Source organism: Manacus candei, unplaced genomic scaffold (assembly GCF_025592945.1).
Source record: "Manacus candei isolate 608988 ecotype Guabito, Panama unplaced genomic scaffold, ASM2559294v1 h1tg000015l, whole genome shotgun sequence".
Lineage (NCBI taxonomy): Eukaryota > Metazoa > Chordata > Aves > Passeriformes > Pipridae > Manacus > Manacus candei.
In genome coordinates, this window is record NW_026138063.1 from 920,360 (window position 1) to 937,853 (window position 17,494).

The following is a 17,494-nucleotide window of genomic DNA, read 5'->3' on the forward strand; positions in this document are numbered from 1 at the left end:
CTTCCCCCTCCTTCATTATCTAAAACACCTGGGGGTAAAACGGTTGGCAGGAGGGAGGTTAAACTATGCATTGTTTTCAGCTGTGGGGGGAAACAGTGAGCCTGACATCCTCCATCCCTTGTTAACCCAATGGGAAGCACCTTCTAGTCACTAAGTTCGATTTATTTCTGTTAAAAAAAAAAAATTAATTTCACCTGATCTGCTGTTTCCTTCAGGATAAAGCCCATAAATCCTCCCAAGCTTGATGATCCAAAGTCATTTTTGCACAGAAAAAATCCCCAAAACCCCAGAGAAGAGAGAAGAGTTATATTTCCAGGCAAATAAAAGGCAACACAAGAGCTTCATTTCTTGAGGATAAACCTCAAAATCCTAAACAAGCTTTGTTATTTAAATGTTCTTCCATAGCTGGAAATCATTCAAAACAGAATAACATTCAAAACATTGAGAACAGATGAAATAACACTTTAAAGAAAAGACTTTTAATGTAATAATATTACCCTTACATGGACTTTAAAAAAAAAATAAAATCAAAAAACTTGAATGCAATGAACCTTAAAGCATATTCCACCGTGCCTTTTATCTAACCATACTTCCTGTAAGCTGCAATTTCTGTCAGTAGTGAGGTTGGATGGGGACAGAAAGTGAATAAAGATTAATTGAATGGGATGAAAGGCAGAAGAAGAGAATATTTCTGAAGATTGTTTCCTCCCACAGTACAAATTTAACAAGTGTTTTCAAGTTTAGATTAATTACGCTGTAATTACCTTCTGTGGAAGTGCTGGTGAGCAGACTGCTGCACAGCTGGAATAACACAGCCACTGTAATTACTCACCACCCCCAATTAAAAAAAAAATAAGTCTTTTGAGATGTTTCTCCAGCAGCAAGAACAGTTTAGGTATTACTAAGCAGTATTTTAGCAGGCTTTTCAAATATCTCTTACCTGGTGGGTAAAAACCCAACAAAAACAGCTACGTCAGGACAAGAACCATACATGACCCAACACTGCCCTTCCCTCACTTCAGGAGCTACACTGGACACAGAACACATGCACATACAGACACTGCCAACTACCCAAGGAACTGCTCTTCGGGATGAGGAAAATGCCAGCTTACCCTAGAAAAGTGTTTCCTCTAGCTAAAGAAATGCTATGATAAAAAAGGTGGCTCTGCTGTCTGCGGGGCAGCCCCGGTGTGTCAACTGCAGCGCTCGCCCTGGAAGCGCGGGGCGTAGTTGCGCAGCCCCTCGTTCTCCTGCGTGGTGATCAAGTCTATGATCGCTGTCAGCACGGCTGTGTCCCTGCATTTCGTGTCGTTCCAGTCCACGGGGTGGGGGTTTTCTATTTTTTCTTGTAGAAGATCATCAAGTTCTTGTCTTAGATTCTGGAAAGCGTTTGTTGTGGAAGGAAAAAAAAAGAAAAAAGGAAAGAGACAGGGAGTTAGAGCTACACACAGCACTGCCACAAGAGTTCAGTCCCCCTGTTCTCCTGACCTTTACACCTGCTCTTCTCCCACCAGTTCATTTCCACACTGCTATTGCTGGGATCAAACACTCTCCCTCAAAAACCAGCAGCATTACCCTTCATGGCAGATGCCCATCTCAGCCCACACATCCATTAGCTGACTATTTCAGGATTAAAAATACTGGTTTAAAAAAAAAAACAAACAAACCCCAACATTTTAAAAAAAAAAGTCAGGTATGATTTCTGGGATCTAATATTAAACAGCTCTAGTAGAACTTATTCCTGCTAGCTGAGGAGCCCCATCCTCATGTTTTCATGGAATGACCAAGTCATCCTCCAGCTTCTGCTGTGGAAAAGTTGATCTCTTTTGTTTTCTTTGTGTAGTTCACTGGGAATGCATTTCAGCCACTATCTCCCTGAGTGATGAATCCGTAGGCACACAGTAACAGCAAATCCAGAAATTCCCATGGATCAGTGTTACTGAGCCTTCCATGTACATTATTATTACTAAACATAGTCACCTTCACCAAGTGTGCTATTCTTGCTGGAGACTGGAAAACAATCCACTCATCCACAGCGATGGTGTCCTGGTCCTTATCCTTCTGGATGGATATATCCCCTCCAAAGAACAGAAGGCAGTACGGAGACACCTCTGTACAGTCATACAGGTAAATCTGCACGACAGCAAAGTTGGCTGATCACCCTCAAAACATCCTAAGGGCCACCAGTAACTCTTAATGAGACTCCTACAGAATTCCAGAAGATCATGATTCAATCACAAATCTGCAAGACGTATGAAGCAACTCAGTTCAAAAAAATTTACATAAAATCAGATTGAACAGGAGCAAAAATGGTCCCAAATACAGTCCTTCACACAGTGGTGAAATCAAACCAGCTGCTCCATAACAATGAAGGGGGAGTATTTCAGCATATTGATTAAGTGTTAGACTGGACTGAAATGAAAAAAATAAACTCAAATAAAATTTACATCTGTTATTGCCAGAACTGTAAAAAAAAAATCCAAGTCCTCCAAAAAAAACCCCAACCACTAAACCACAAAAGTTAGTTATTTGTGGCACAGTACTCCCATATCACAAAGAACATAACTGATGTGTGTAAAAGAAATGGCCCGGGACAGGAAGGCTCCAGAACAAAGGTTGTTCACGTCCCCTCTGAACCCTGATCCAACCTCATTTACAAAGGGATACCAAATTAACCTACACAAACATAACCCCTCACTTACACTGCTGGTCCTCATCTTCAGATGGTACACGAGCCAGTTATAATGGAACTCGGTTTCCTCCACATTAACTGATTTGGGATGAATATTAACTGATCCATCTGTCTTGGTGCAAACTTTCACCCTTCAAAGGAAAAAAAAAGTCTGATACTATAAGAAGTGATAAATCAACAGACCAGGATTTCTGTGCTCTATCTTGCCAAATAACCAGAAATGTCAGTGTCTGAACTGCTGCTGCAGAACACAGATGAGGGCAGGAGCCCTTTGGAGCAGTGCTACTGATATACTGGAACATCACCCATGGCACGATAAGGTCACAAATTATTCCAATACCAGCAGGTATCTAAATGTTAAGAGATCAACCATCCACACTCTCATCTGCCCTTCTCAAAGGAGAAACCCACAGGCATGACTTGAGCTATAAAGTGAGATTCATTCCTGCACTCGAGCCACTGCTTCACCTTTCCAAACCACCCATGCACAAATCACCCTCCACACAAACCAACATTAAACCAAGCCCTCACATTTTTCTCTTTTTGCTGAAGCTGGGCCGGATCTTTGCCACTTTGGGATAGAGGCCAGCACAGATGACGGCTTTGAGCAGCTTCTCGTTATCTGTAGGAGACAGGGCAGTCAATCAGGCAGTTCTGCAAGCTGAGGCTCCAGCCCTCAGAAAGGCTCCATGTCCCTGCACAGTTACCCGAGTTGGTGTTGGATTTGGGATCCTTGGGGTCTCTGCTGCTCACAAACCCAGCTGCCAGGAGGTGCTCAGCAAACTGCCCCTTCATGTTGTGCAGCATCTAGGAGAGAACAGCCACGGCCCCAGAGCGGTGCTGAGCAAAGCCCTGCTCGGCCCCACAGCCCACAGCTCAACCTGCCAGGGGCTGTTACCTGCAGGGTGTTGGAGGACAGGAAATATTCCCAGCAATAGTCCTTCTCAGTCCTGAAGCCACGACGCCGAGTCTCTTCCCAGCCCTAGACATAAAAACCATAGTTCCAGGGGTTTGTAAGGGAAACACACCACAAAATTAAGGCCAGTAAAAACTGGAGGTGAACAAACAAAGCAGTGACATCCTTCCCTCCAAGAGAGAAAGTAAATCCTTGGATCTCTTTGTTTATGTGTACACAGCACTGAGCAGAAAAACACAACTTCATGTTTTGAATCAAAAACTTGTGGTTTTCATGGGGAGCAGTGAAATCTGGCTACATTTGCCACAACATCATTTGTTATTAACAGTCCTGGGCAGAAACTGCATTTTTCAGGCCATTTATTTCCTTCTCAACCCAACAAAACATAGCTCAATGTCTAACACTTCTAAAGTCAGCTCTGGCCTCTCATAGAGGCCAGAAGGACAAGAATGAACAACTTAGCAAGGTAAACTATAAGATTAAGTTTTCTAAGTCTCTTTCACAGACTTATCCACCAGAAATCAGGTATTTGAGCCTGGAGACAAGATTCCTCAGCACTAGAAGGGTGACAGTCAGTTTGGTTTTATGTTTCTTTAGAAGTCAAGTAAGAAATCCTACAGAGCACAAACTTTTTCCTTAGGATCAACCATATTACCCGAATTAAAGTTCTAGAAGAAAAAAACCCCATTAAAATGTGCTTACAGTGAAAGCATTCACCACAGTCAGGTGGTCGCTTTTCGTGTTCTTTGACAGCTCCTTTCTTCTTGCATCTGCAACTTTCTCTTTGCCCTAAAAATTAGAACCCATAAAATATCCAGCCTGACACAATAGTTCTCTTTTCCTAATTAAGGTACATTGATACAGCAATACTTCATATGCAACTGGTATGAAAATTATAGCTACTTCCAATAATCTGTAGGCAAAGGTAATAATTTGTAGTATGTGATGGCAATCTTACTAATAAAAATGTAATTAACAGGAAAATCAGATTAAAGTGCTTTTAAACTATAGCATTTCAGTAAGCCCCACCCATTGTAATTCCCCTTTACCAGAGGGATGACAAAGGGGTCCTTGAAGCTGAGGCTGGCTGCAATGGTGAGCACGGGGTCCAGGCAGCAGAACAAGGCCCCAAAGAGGATCATCTTCCCAATGTGGGGCTCCACTGGCAGCCGTGCAAGGTGGACACCCAAGGGAGTCAGCTCCTCCTGCCTGTCCAGAGCATTCTGCCAGGAGAGGGGAAAAAGGAAAGAACAAACACATCGTGTGAAATGGGGAGGATTTCCTTGGAAGAGCCACTAGCACACTCCTATCACCCACTAGTACCTAAAATCAGAGGGTTCAATTTATGGCTACAACTCATTTGTGCAAATAACACCAGGGCAAGGAGTCAGCAGAACAAATGTGTCGTTAATCTCTCTTCCAGCATCCAGAGGGCCAATGACACACAACACCTTTCTCCCAGATCCCTGATCTGCCCCCAGAAGAATGCCCTCAGGCACAGGAGGGCTGGGGCTGCAGGGCTGAGTAGGGCAGTGCAGAGCAGAGAGGGAAAGCAGTGTCTGCAGGGAGCTGAAGAGCAGGCTCCATGTGTCTGGTTTGAGTCATTCAGAAAGTGCCCCAGCACAGCTGTGCAGCCCATAACCATCCTGGGTGATGGGAATTTGCTCCCTCTGTGCAGTGAGGACACGTCAGGGCTCCACACAAAAGGAAGGGGTGCAATGTCCAGGCCTGTGCAGCCAGACCTGTCTGGTAACACACATGTAACACGGTTCTACACAGGTCATTCCTTGCATATGAAACAACACCTTACCAGCTCCATGAGGTGATTTATGGCCAACATGACAGCATCACGAGATGGTGGGTCCATTAGTTTGCTCAGAAAATAGGCAATTCCACCAAGCTTCAGGATCTGCAAGAAAAAAACAACAAAAGCCTACAGCAACCAGAGAAAGATGGCTGCCTAAAATCAGCCAGCAGTAACCTCATAACTGAAATAGTGTGACTACCTCACAGCTTGAGTTAGAATTTCTTTAATTAAGAACTAAGGGAAAAAATGTATTAATGATGAAATTTGAAACAGAAGGATCTATTCTTCATTCAGTTCACATACACGTGGCACTCCTTCTGCTTGCATGAGGAATTCAATACAAACTGCCAAAAAGGGAAGCTCGTGTCAGTTCTAAAACCACTTTGTAGTAAAATTCTTTTAAGACATCACACCCCTGACTCACTGGCATTCTCACTGAATCTCCTCTGATTGAGTGACATTTGGGGGAAAGCACAGTCTAGACTTCACCTTTTACTGATACCAGACAACCCTGTTTCCCTGGGTTTGATGCACCCAGGTCCAAGTGTGCTTTTCCAAAAGGTGCTGCAATTATTGGTTAAATACTCTGCATTTCTGGTGTAACAGAAATTTCACCTGACAATCTTAGGCTCACAGTTGCATTAAATTATTCTCACAACCTCTTATTCCAATGGAAAAGTAGATTATAAATATGATTGAAGAGTCCTGTTTACCTTGATTTGTAAGCAGAGTTCCTCCAAGGGTGTCCTCAGGATCTCTGGTAACTGATAATCATCCAGCAGGCTGGCACGCAGCCCATTGTACAGATGGTAACAGTGGCCTGGCTGAACTCTGCAGTGATTTCAACAAACAACTGCTTTGGCTTCGGTTGGTTTTTTGCTTTTTTCTATGAAACTGTGACATTATAATTGTGTTTGTTTACAAACAGCTTTCCAAAACACCTAAAGGAGTTAGAACTGAAGTGTATCCAATTGTAAAAGCCATTTCAGCCTTCTGAAACACAGACCCATCAGCAGCAAAAAGGCATGGAGAGCACAGAAATTAATTTTTAAGCCATTTTCACTTTAATGGATCAGCCTCATAAATCAGGTGTGAAGGCAAACAGTTCCAACAAAAATTAAAATAAAATACGGGACTTATTCTTCTGTAGGGGGGAAAGTCAGGACTCAAATGCAGCACAGGTCACTTCAGCTTCCCAGAAGGACAAGGGAACCACTGCTTCCCCAGGAAGGAGGCAGCTGTGCCAGCCCTGCTGCTGGGCATGGCAGGAACAAAGCAGAAGCCCCAGCACGTGCTCCAGGACTGATGGAAACCTCCCCATCCCAACCCTTCCTCCCCATCCCCACTGCTCTTACCTTCCTGCCCGGCCCTTCCTCTGCTTGGCATTGGCTTTGCTCACCCACTCTGCTGCCATGGTGCTGATGTTGTTCTGGGTGTCAAAGTGAGTCTCCTTTATTTTGCCCCCATCTATCACAAACACGACGTCATCGATTGTGATGCTGGTGGAAGAAAACAGAAAAAATTCAACTCTTCATCTCTGCAAGCCTGACCTAGGACTGGAAAGGGGTTTGGCTTCTCTTTATCCCTTCCCAAATTGTGAGTAAACAATTAAAAACTCTGTGTTTGGAATGTCATTAAGAATTGCATCACTAGAGTTCAAGACAGGGCTGATTTATTCTGCTGGGTCTGGCAGAAGCCCCACGTGGGTTCTGAAGGTGCACAGAGGATGAGAAGCTCAGATTATCTCATACAAAGGCAAGTCAATATAGTAATTGTTTAGTATTCCTATGGTTTAATTGTTCAAAACAATTGAATTGGTCTGTTTAAAACAATTCTAGGAAAACTCTGTTTAGTCTATAAACATTTCTAAAGATAGTGTTATAAATGAATGGCACAAACACAGGAACATATTTTTGGAAACATCAAACAGGTTTATACTTTAAATTACCACTTTCATTTGTTTTGATAAATATACAGCTTTTCTGGGTGTGTACAGCCAGGTATTTACCTGGTCTCTGCAATGTTGGTTGCAATCACGATTTTCCTTACTCCTGGTGGGGTCTTCTTAAACACCTGTAATCAGCCAGGGCCCATTTATATGTTTGCCAAAACCAAACATGTGCTTCATTCTTTTTATTTTTTTTGCAGTTGTGAAATATTACAATAAAAGAGCAGCATACCTGAGTCTGGTTAACAGTAGGCATCAGTGAATGCAAAGGTATGATAATAAACCTATCTGGAAGTTAAAAATCAGTAAAAGATATGGTGTAAGCACAGAAACTTTAACTTTACAGGAAAATCAATCATGCAGAATAGAGAAAATAGGCTGCAAGTTAGGCTACTGTTTCTTGCTCTGATTTCACAGATACTTGTATCATAATGGCAAATTCTAAAGTAAAAAGGTATAAAGGACTTTTTTATGATGCTATGATGACATGACAAGTTTAATAAAATATATAAAGTTATGTACAGTAATTTATATTTATTTTTAGACTCTATTTAATAATTGCTCAAGTTTAACACATAAACTGACACAATCTTTCAATAAACTGAAATTCTGTATCTATGGACTGTACACACCACATACTGCAAGGCAACATCTGAACAGTGAAGAGCCCAGCTAAGGGAGGTTAGATGGAAAGATGAGATGGGCCAAAGGACAAGTTAAAGTGTATCAGAGAGGCACAGACACTTCAGTGCCCATAACAAAGCTCAGATAAACAGGCTGGAGGGAGCTCTCAGCAAAGCAGGGGGCGGGAGCTGCTGGAGAACCCAGCGCAGAGGAAACACAGAGAATGGAGTTTAGTTTGGGAGGGGGGTTCTCACAGCCACAGGAAAGGACAGCAGGAAGGAGAGGCAGGTCAGGTTGTTTCTCACATTGTCACTCCCACACTGAGGAAAACGAGTTGTTGTCATTAGCAGATAAAGGATACTACAGAAACACAAAAACTGCTGAACACTGCAATTATTTTGAGGAGAGATGAGCTAAAAATGAATCCAGTGCAATAGCAACAATTCCATGCAAAAATAGTCTGCCACTAATGCTACTGCTACAATTCCCATGAAAATTTTGGTTTTACCTGACTTAAACATGACTTGTGACATCAAGAGATCGTGCAAAGTGCTGATGTTGTCCCAGCCTGGCAGAAACACCAGAATTGCACCCTCCTACAGGGAAAAGAGGGAGAGAAGGAAGAGAGGTCAGAACACACCACTCACTGTGCAGAGAGCCATCTACTTGCACACTGATACACCTGCTGGACCTGTGACACCTGAAACCTCACTGACTCCCATTTGGAACAGTTTAATAATTTTTTTTCTATAAAAGAGCCAGCTACATGTATTTATCTGAACGTAAGAAGTAAAAACTGGATTTTAAATGTTGTCCCCTGCAGTGTTTTAAACACAGCCATGTCAACACTAGAATTTAAGGTGCAAGTAAAAGAGAGGAACTATTGTGTAATTTTCAAGACAGAAAGAACAAAAAACAAAGCCATCCTCATTATCCACAGTTTTAATGATCTATCAACTGAAACATTAAATTACTTGATATTTCTAATAATATAGGTATGAGGCAGTGAACACGCCTCTGAGTATGGTTCTTGCCCTCTCCCTCCCAGTGCAGAGGAACTAGGAATGGAGATTTAGTCGTACACTAAAACGGCCTTCAGAGTTTTCTACAGCTGTTTCACTAAATGTAACTGCTACTACAAACTGCAAAGACTACTCCCTTTGACAAGCACATACTCAGTCACAGAAAGAACTAAAAGTAAATTTGATTTGTAGTTTCCTTTCTCTGTGTGTGATAAGCCAAAGTAAGCCCTGACTCTGACACTGTGACAGCCCCTGGCCCCAGCCCAGTGCCACCACCAGAGTGGTGACAGTGACAGGACTGTACCTCCTCTTCCAGCACGATGTGTCTGATCAGAGCTGCTATGAGGTCAAGGTCCACCTTGTCATCATCCATCATTTCCAGGGCATCAATAGTGCTTGCTGAATACCTGCAGCAGGGGAAGCACAGACACTGGTAACCTGGAACACACAGAGCCACGTGCTCCTGTTGCTGCTGTCAGGTCTCAGTCACACAGTCACTAACCCACCTCTGAGCAGTTTGGTTCTGTGATCAATTCCTGCCCCTCCACATTTAGTTCAGTGTGATTATTGTCAGTTTAAGAATTGCCATGTCATGACTGAACTGCCTTCGAAGCACTTTGATCATACATCTCCTCCTCCTGGATTGGCCAGGGACTAACAATCTGCATTTAGGTAACAAATTTAAATTTAAACTGAACAACTGACTCTCAGAGTCTGCACAGGCAAAGGGACCTAATTCTGACAGCTCAAAGGCACTTCCCTGGTTGCCAGGAATTCCATCATCGTTTTCCATGGCAGCAGCAGCCCCACCATTACTAAAGCCCAGCAACACAATACAGCACCAATTTATGGTTAGGAACTGCCTGAAAACTTAAAGCAAAGGAGTAACCTGGGCCCACCTGCCCCTGAGCTGCCTGAGGTACTCGGGCCATCGCTCCCGGTAGATCTCCTCCTTCTCCTCCTTGTCGGGCCGGCTCACGTGGCCCTGCAGGAATCCCCTCTTCCAGCGCGGCCGCCGCTCCGTGCTCTCGGGGCTGTACCTGGCATGGGGACACACACAGCCACACTGGCACTGCAGGGACTGCACTGCACTGCCTGGCATGGGGACACACACAGCCACACTGGCACTGCAGGGACTGCACTGCCTGGCATGGGGACACACACAGCCACACTGGCACTGCAGGGACTGCACTGCACTGCCTGGCATGGGGACACACACAGCCACACTGGCACTGCAGGGACTGCACTGCACTGCCTGGCATGGGGACACACACAGCCACACTGGCACTGCAGGGACTGCACTGCACTGCCTGGCATGGGGACACACACAGCCACACTGGCACTGCAGGGACTGCACTGCACTGCCTGGCATGGGGACACACACAGCCACACTGGCACTGCAGGGACTGCACTGCCTGGCATGGGGACACACACAGCCACACTGGCACTGCAGGGACTGCACTGCCTGACACTGGGGACAGACACAGCCACACTGGCACTGCAGGGACTGCACTGCACTGCACTTGTGCTTCAGCCACACCACAGAGGTGAGGCTCTTCAGGTTCTTCTGAGGCAGAAATCCTCCTTACAGGAGCAGGCACCAACCCCAGCAAACATGGGAATGGGCAGAGCAAGAGCCTCAACAGCCACAAAGATGGGCTTGATTTAGAGGCCTGAAACCCACCACACCAAGACAGACAAAGTTGTTCCCCCCCTCAAGCCAACATTTCTGTGTGCCATCTGTAATTCCTGTACAAGCTATGAGACTTCCCTTGGAAGGTTTTCTGTTCAAAAATACAAGCAATTCTTTTTTATTCCAAGTAGTCTTTGAACATATATGCTAAGCCAACCCCCCCCAAAATACTCTCTGAAATGATGTTCAGAAAACCCCCTTACCTCAACTTCTCAATTACATCTTCCAGCAGATATTCCACCACCGGGAAAGTGAACCCAGGGATGTGAATCATTGGACAATGGTCTGTGGGGGAAGGCATAACTCAGCTTTAAAACCACCAATGAAACACTGCACTGAAGTAATAGAGGCAATAAATTCTTCCCTATTTCTGCAATATAGCTGTCATGTCTGTGTGGGTTTGCTGATTATTTATTTTCAAATTCCCGTGGAATACACCAAATTCACCCCCAAGTGAAGCTGTTGAGTTGAAAAGCACAGGCAGCAAGCAGTGTATTGCACACCAGCATGTTCCCCTGGCTCCAGCCACAGGATAAAGCTGGGAGACTGAACAACTAACACTTCAATCTGGTTGCCCACTCACACCAAGAATTCTAAAATGCGGTAAATATGACTAAATATTTAACAGGAAAATACTCTGTGGATTCTACTTCCACAGCATGTATGAAGAGCAAAACCAGAAGCAATACTTGCTCATGATGAGATAAAACAGAGAATCAGCATCTCCAGCAGCTGCCAACTCTCTGGAAAACTGAAGTAATTTCCTCTTTTGACAAAAATCAATTCTATAATTTAAGAACTGCATTTTACTGTAGAAACCTAAATTACTTAAGAGGAACATTTCTAGGAAGCATTTAACCTACCAAAGTACTCGGAAAACTTCTCTGCATTTAGAGTAGCACTCATTAGTATGACTTTCAGATCCAGTCGAATATTTAGCAGATCTTTAATAATGCTCATTAAAACATCTGACTGAAGATTTCTTTCATGGATTTCATCAAGGACTACGTGACTGATGCTGGACAAGTGCCTAAAACAGAAGAGGAGGAATTTAAACAGTTGTTTTTAGCAAAATGAAAGAACAGTCAGGACTCCTCTCATCACTGCATTCAGTTTCTCATCATACAGGGACACTCACTTGTCCGACTGGAGCCACTGGAGGACAATTCCCGTGGTACAGTACAAAATTGAACCTTGTTTCCTCGGCAACCGACTGAAAGAGACACAATAACAATTCCTCAGTTCTCTTCTGTATTTTAGAAAACACTTCAAAAGCTTAAGATCCAGGTGCAGATGCCAGTGCAGTCATGCTGAAGGTGCCTCACTGACTTGCTCACAGCTCAAGGGGAGGAACAGGAACCAGGCCACAGCTGCATCCCTTTGGGGAAGGACCCAGGGGTGTGACAGAGGCCCTGACTGCCCAGACATCCTTTATCATCACCTGCACACTGCAGTGCTGACCCCACTGCTGCAGCTGCCCAGGCTCAGCACACAGGGCACTCAGGCACAGCAGTGGGACAGCCCTCACTGAGCACTGAAGAGAAAGAGCAGGGAGACTCTCTAAGCTCCAACTGAAATGCTGGCAGGGCTGAGCTGTCCTCTCTCACCAGCAGTTTTGTTTCAACAATAAAGGTTCCATTATTTGCTGGTAACATTTCAGGTACCTTTTAAAACTACAGCTGACTCCAAATGTAAGAGTTTTTGCTCTGTGAACTCCTGTCAATGCATCTATTACCTGATCCCAGGGGATTAGTCCATAGGTAAGTGTAGCAATTACATAGTTTCCCACAGAAATATGGCTCAGACCATTCTCTCCTTTAGGATTTCCATTTTGCCTTGCAATTCCTGGATTAGGGACATCACTTTTAGTTCAACCAACAGCAGAACCTTTTAGAAGATCTGAAAAAAGGGTGTACTAGACAAAGCACAACTTGGTGCTGGTCACTGTCACACATTGCATAAAACACAGCAACTGCACTCAAACTCTTTGCTAAAACTGAAAAACCTCATTCCCTACACCAGCTACTCACAAGAATTCCTTTTGGAGAAAATATCAGCAGGAGAGCAGCTATTTAAGGACTGCTTTTCAAACTGTCTCCTTCGTGTAACAATAGCTGGTACTTCCCACAGGAGCAGCACCAGGAGCCACTCACCTCTGCAGGCGGATCTGGTACCCCGTGCTCTTGCCACTGCCACAGGCCTCTGCCCTCTCAGCAGCCACCCTCTCAGCCACCTGGGGAAAACAAAGCAAACTCTCAAAAATCCCACAGGCTGATCTGTGATTGAACTACTCATCAGCAAGAAATACCTGGAACCGAGAAGTTCTGTAAATAACAAAGAAACGCCCTGAAAACCACTTTTTCTCCTCCCCTGAGAACAGTGTTTCCTGTCAGCAACCCAGGGCAGGTTTGTGTCCTAGGACAGACTTGAGAGGAACAGAACCACACTCCCCTTCAGCAGGGTGCACTTTCCCTCAGGGTAAAGCAAGGGTCTCTCATCACTTGACACTGAACTAGCAAGAAGAGTAATTACTGAGCACTTGAGAGCCAAACTCTTTCCTATCATTAATCCACCTCTAGAGGGCCTGACACAGCACTAGTTTTTATCGTAATTCACATTTGCACTGCAAAACCCATTAAAATCCCAGATATAACCCATGGCTAAACTCGGAGAACGAGCCTGCAGTGCCAGTACTCAAACCCCAACCACCACTTGTGAAATATCAAATCAGTGCACAGGAACAAAACCGTGGCTTGTAACAGAACCTCAGATAACTGAGAAGGAGCACACAGAGAGCTCAGAGTCACAGGGATAACCCCCCAGGAAGCGAGTCTGCCGAGGGCACTCACGGAGATGGCACTGATCCTCCTGGGCTGGGTGCAGATGATGCGGCACGTGGAGCCCCTCCCGCGCTCGATGTGGTCGTCCAGGATGAACTGGGTCACCTGGGTCGTCTTCCCACAGCCCGTCTCCCCACTGATCACAGTCACACGGTTGTTGTTGATCAGGTTCACGAGCTCCTGGTTCCACAGAGAACACGGGTACTGAGTTATTGTTCAAATCAGATTTTAGAGGGTTTTGACCATTCTCTGCTACCATGCAGTGACCCTTGAGCAGTCACAGCAGCTGAAGGAACACCGAGCTGTTTGTCACAACTCTGCAACTAAAGTTTAGTTTAAACCACACGGGAGGTGCTCATTTGCACTTTCCATGTGTAAGGTTTAAAGCACATCCAACCTGAGCACTGGCTTTAAATCTCATATGAAAACAACATGAAAGGACTTAAAAAAAAAACAAACCTAAAATACACTAAAGTTTTCTGCCTCCTGCTTGCCTCCTGTACGTCTCTGGGGACTAAAAACCACCATTTACCCCGTTGGCCTCCAAGACTGCATGAACTGAAGGTTTTTAGCACAGTATTTTAACATTTCTTGGACCACCAGAAACAGCTTCCCAGCCCCTACCTCCCAAACCCAAGGACTGTCAAGGGCATTATGACAATTTCAGGAAACAAACACTAACAGAAAGGACATGATGGCAAATAGATGAATTTCAGGACAAAGCTCACTAATCATTCACTGAACCTGCAAAAGCAAACCTATCAGAATACTCACTTTCTACTTCACACAAGGGGCACCAAATGAAGAATAAACACCAATTAATAACAGCCTTTACTGTCACTGATGTTATCCTGTGACTGGGAAACTAATGGCAGTCAGAGCCAGCAGTACAGCCACTATTTTACAACACAGCAGCAGAAACACGTATCTCTGTAGTTAAACACACACCTACCTCTCTCATGCCATAGGAGGGGAGTTTCTCTCGAAACCTCTGGGGAACAGAAAATAAAAGTATCTTTAAACACCTCTTTAACTGAAGCAACGTAACAGATTCCATCTATAATCCAGGCTAAACTGCGAAATAATGACAAACTCCTCAGCAATACTTATATAAACCCAGGCCCAAGGGGAATAACTTTATTTCCATGTGTGTTTTCAGTTTCATTAAATTCAGCAAAATTATCTAAACCCAGTAGTTCAGCACATGCTGAGGAAGGCACACACAGCTGCAAGAGCAGGGATGTTAAAGTAACATAAACTCTGTTTCTAAGGAGCGATTCCTTCAGAGCCCATTGCTGTGCTTTCAGTTTTAGACATAAGTGCAGGGACACAACCCATAAAAAGAAAGAAAACCCCGCCCAATAAAACAATGTGTCATCTTTGAATTATAGATTCTAATTGTCCCTGAAATTGGTAATTTCACATTTTTAATCACTGTCTTATCAATAGGCACTTATAAAATTCTGAAGGCAATTTTTAACAAAAGTAACATCATGACAACTTCCTAGTAAATAAACTGCAAACAGGTACATTTGCAGGTCAGTTTAACTGAAAAAAAAATCCAACAAAAAGTACCTGCATTTCAATATATCTGGGATCAGATCTCTTCTTCCTTAAGTCTTCTTTAAGTTGCTCATCTAAATCAGTATCCTGCTCATTTTTTTCAAAGAGATATTCCACATCCCGATCCAGGGATGTTTTTTCCAAGGCCGGTCTCCGTCTTACAGGAGCCTTTTCAGCATCTGGTTTCACCTTCACAGGCTGCTCTGTAGGGCTGGAATCAGAGAACAGAAACCTCAGAGGTGATCCCAGCTAAGCCTGGCCACGTGCAGGGAGCCACTACAGGAACACATGAACTTGAGGTTGAGACGTTTCGTCCATCAGTCAATGAACCACCAGCCCGTAGGAATACAGAATCATGGAATGGTTTGGGGTGGAAGGACCTTAAAGCCCATCCAGCCCCACCCCTGCCGTGGGCAGGGACACCTCCCACTAGCCCAGGTTGCTCCAAGCCCCTTCCAACCTGGCCTTGGACACTCCCAGGGCTGGGGCAGCCACAGTTTCTCTTGCAGCCTGTCATTATGGTGCATGCCCTGGAACCAATTAAAGTCTGAAATTATGAGCCACCAAAAACTTTACATCGGTATCTAGAAAAGTAACATGTTCTTTTGTACCAAATAAAGCAACCAAGCAACAAAACATTTTCAGAAAATTACTGCTTGACCCAGTGCCCTGTAACTGTAACTGGCTCCTCCATGTCCTCATTTCAGCACACCTGCCCAGTTCTCCATCACCTGAAATCCTCAGCGAATTCAGAACATACTTTGCTCCACAGAGGGGGACAAAAGACTCCAAAACTGCACAATAACTGAAAACACAAGTCAAATGCCATCTCTGGAAGAGTAACTCCAGAGACCAGGGGAGCTTAAAAGTCCCACATATGCACCCTAAGTAGGGCCTGAGATCAGTTACAAGATGTTATGATTTTAAGTAGAAATGTTACACCCGAAGCTCAGCAATGATGGAAGAGAGTTTTACAGCAATGGCTACAACCATTTCAGTGTGACAACACAGGTGGACAAACCTAAGGATATCTGTTAAGTGAACTCACTCACTAAAGGTAAATTCAAGCACATCTTCCTGCCAGTCTGTGGGAAGTTTAAAAGAAGCAGTGCCTCTTTACCTTTCCTCATCCCCGGACCACCAGGACATGGATTCTTGCTCTTTGTCGTTCTTAGCCTGGACGGAATTCAGGAGCTGCACGATCTGCTCTTCCCTGCGCTCGTCCATGCGCACGACGGCTCTCTGCGGGAACAGCACAGCCTGTCCGGAGCGTGCAGGGCACGGACAGGGATCACCCCGCCAACGCCACACGCGCCCGCAGGGGAGGCTCCGCGGGGCGGTCACAGCTGTGAGGGTTCCCCGGCACGGTCACGAGTGTGAGGGTTCCCCGGCACGGTCACGAGTGTGAGGGTTCCCCGGCACGGTCACAGCTGTGAGGGTTCCCCGGCACGGTCCGAGTGTGAGGGTTCCCCGGCACGGTCACGAGTGTGAGGGTTCCCCGGCACGGTCACGAGTGTGAGGGTTCCCCGGCACGGTCACGAGTGTGAGGGTTCCCCGGCACGGTCACAGCTGTGAGGGTTCCCCGGGGCGGCTCCAGGCACAGGGACACACACACAGCCCGGTGCCGCCCGCCAAGGCTCACGAGGGTCGCGCCGCGTCCCCGCTGTCCCGTGTCCCTCACCTGCTGCCGGTCGGTGTCGCGGCTCTTCTGGCCCTGTTTCCGCGCGTACCACAGCCCGATCTCGCGGCCCTTCAGGTGGCTCGGGTGCCGCCCGCGCCCGCCGCGCCCGCCGGGCCCGCCCGCCGAGGGGCCGCCGGAGCCTGAGCCGCCATCGCCGCCGCGCCCGCGGCCCCAGTCCCGGCGGTGCTCGTAGCTCATGGCCGCGGCGGCCCGGCCCGGCCCGGCCCGGCTCGGAGGGGCGGCAGGGCCGAGGGAGCCCACAGGGCCGAGAGAGCCGATGGAGCCGGCCCGGCCCGCAGAGCCCCGCGCGGCCCGGCCCCGCCTCATCCGCCGGCACCGCCCGCCCCGGCCGCGCCGCACTTCCGCCCGCCGCAGGACTCGGGTTCGAGTCCCGCACCCGCGGGGACACCGGTTCGAGTCCCCGCCCGGCAAAACGGGAATATGTAAACATTTTTTTAAAAAAAGGATGTTCTTTGATGTTTGATCTTTGTAGGCTTTCAAGCTGCAAGGAGATTTTAAGGCTACACTAAATATTGGTCTCCATCGTCACATACAGGGTTCGTGCCCTTTCTGGGACGGGGACTGTTCCTATAGTTTCTTTTATAAAAGACAATACACATATTTAAATAGCCCCTGCTCTGGGTCTGTGGGCTGATCACTCGTGTGTGGGATACACCGTGCCCAGGTTCTCCGGAGTGGGATGTTCAA

The 17,494-nt window shown here is 45.9% G+C and overlaps 1 protein-coding gene across 1 annotated transcript; it reads right to left on the minus strand.

Annotated features, from left to right (window-relative positions):
• Window positions 1–291: 291 nt before the first annotated feature.
• Window positions 292–17,128, minus strand: DHX36 (DEAH-box helicase 36). The gene is made up of 25 exons (XM_051781984.1): window positions 16,787–17,128; window positions 16,226–16,347; window positions 15,118–15,316; window positions 14,495–14,533; window positions 13,552–13,722; window positions 12,856–12,935; window positions 11,841–11,915; window positions 11,566–11,732; window positions 10,906–10,987; window positions 9,909–10,049; window positions 9,314–9,416; window positions 8,496–8,583; window positions 7,596–7,651; window positions 7,424–7,488; window positions 6,771–6,914; window positions 6,129–6,246; window positions 5,419–5,517; window positions 4,658–4,831; window positions 4,311–4,397; window positions 3,591–3,674; window positions 3,400–3,499; window positions 3,224–3,314; window positions 2,703–2,823; window positions 1,981–2,133; window positions 292–1,379 (listed from the first exon to the last, which is right to left on the minus strand). The coding sequence occupies exons 1-25, from the start codon at window positions 17,111–17,113 to the stop codon at window positions 1,194–1,196; spliced, it is 3,072 nt and encodes a 1,023-aa protein (XP_051637944.1). The 5' UTR covers window positions 17,114–17,128; the 3' UTR covers window positions 292–1,193.
• Between the last annotated feature and the right edge of the window lie 366 nt (window positions 17,129–17,494).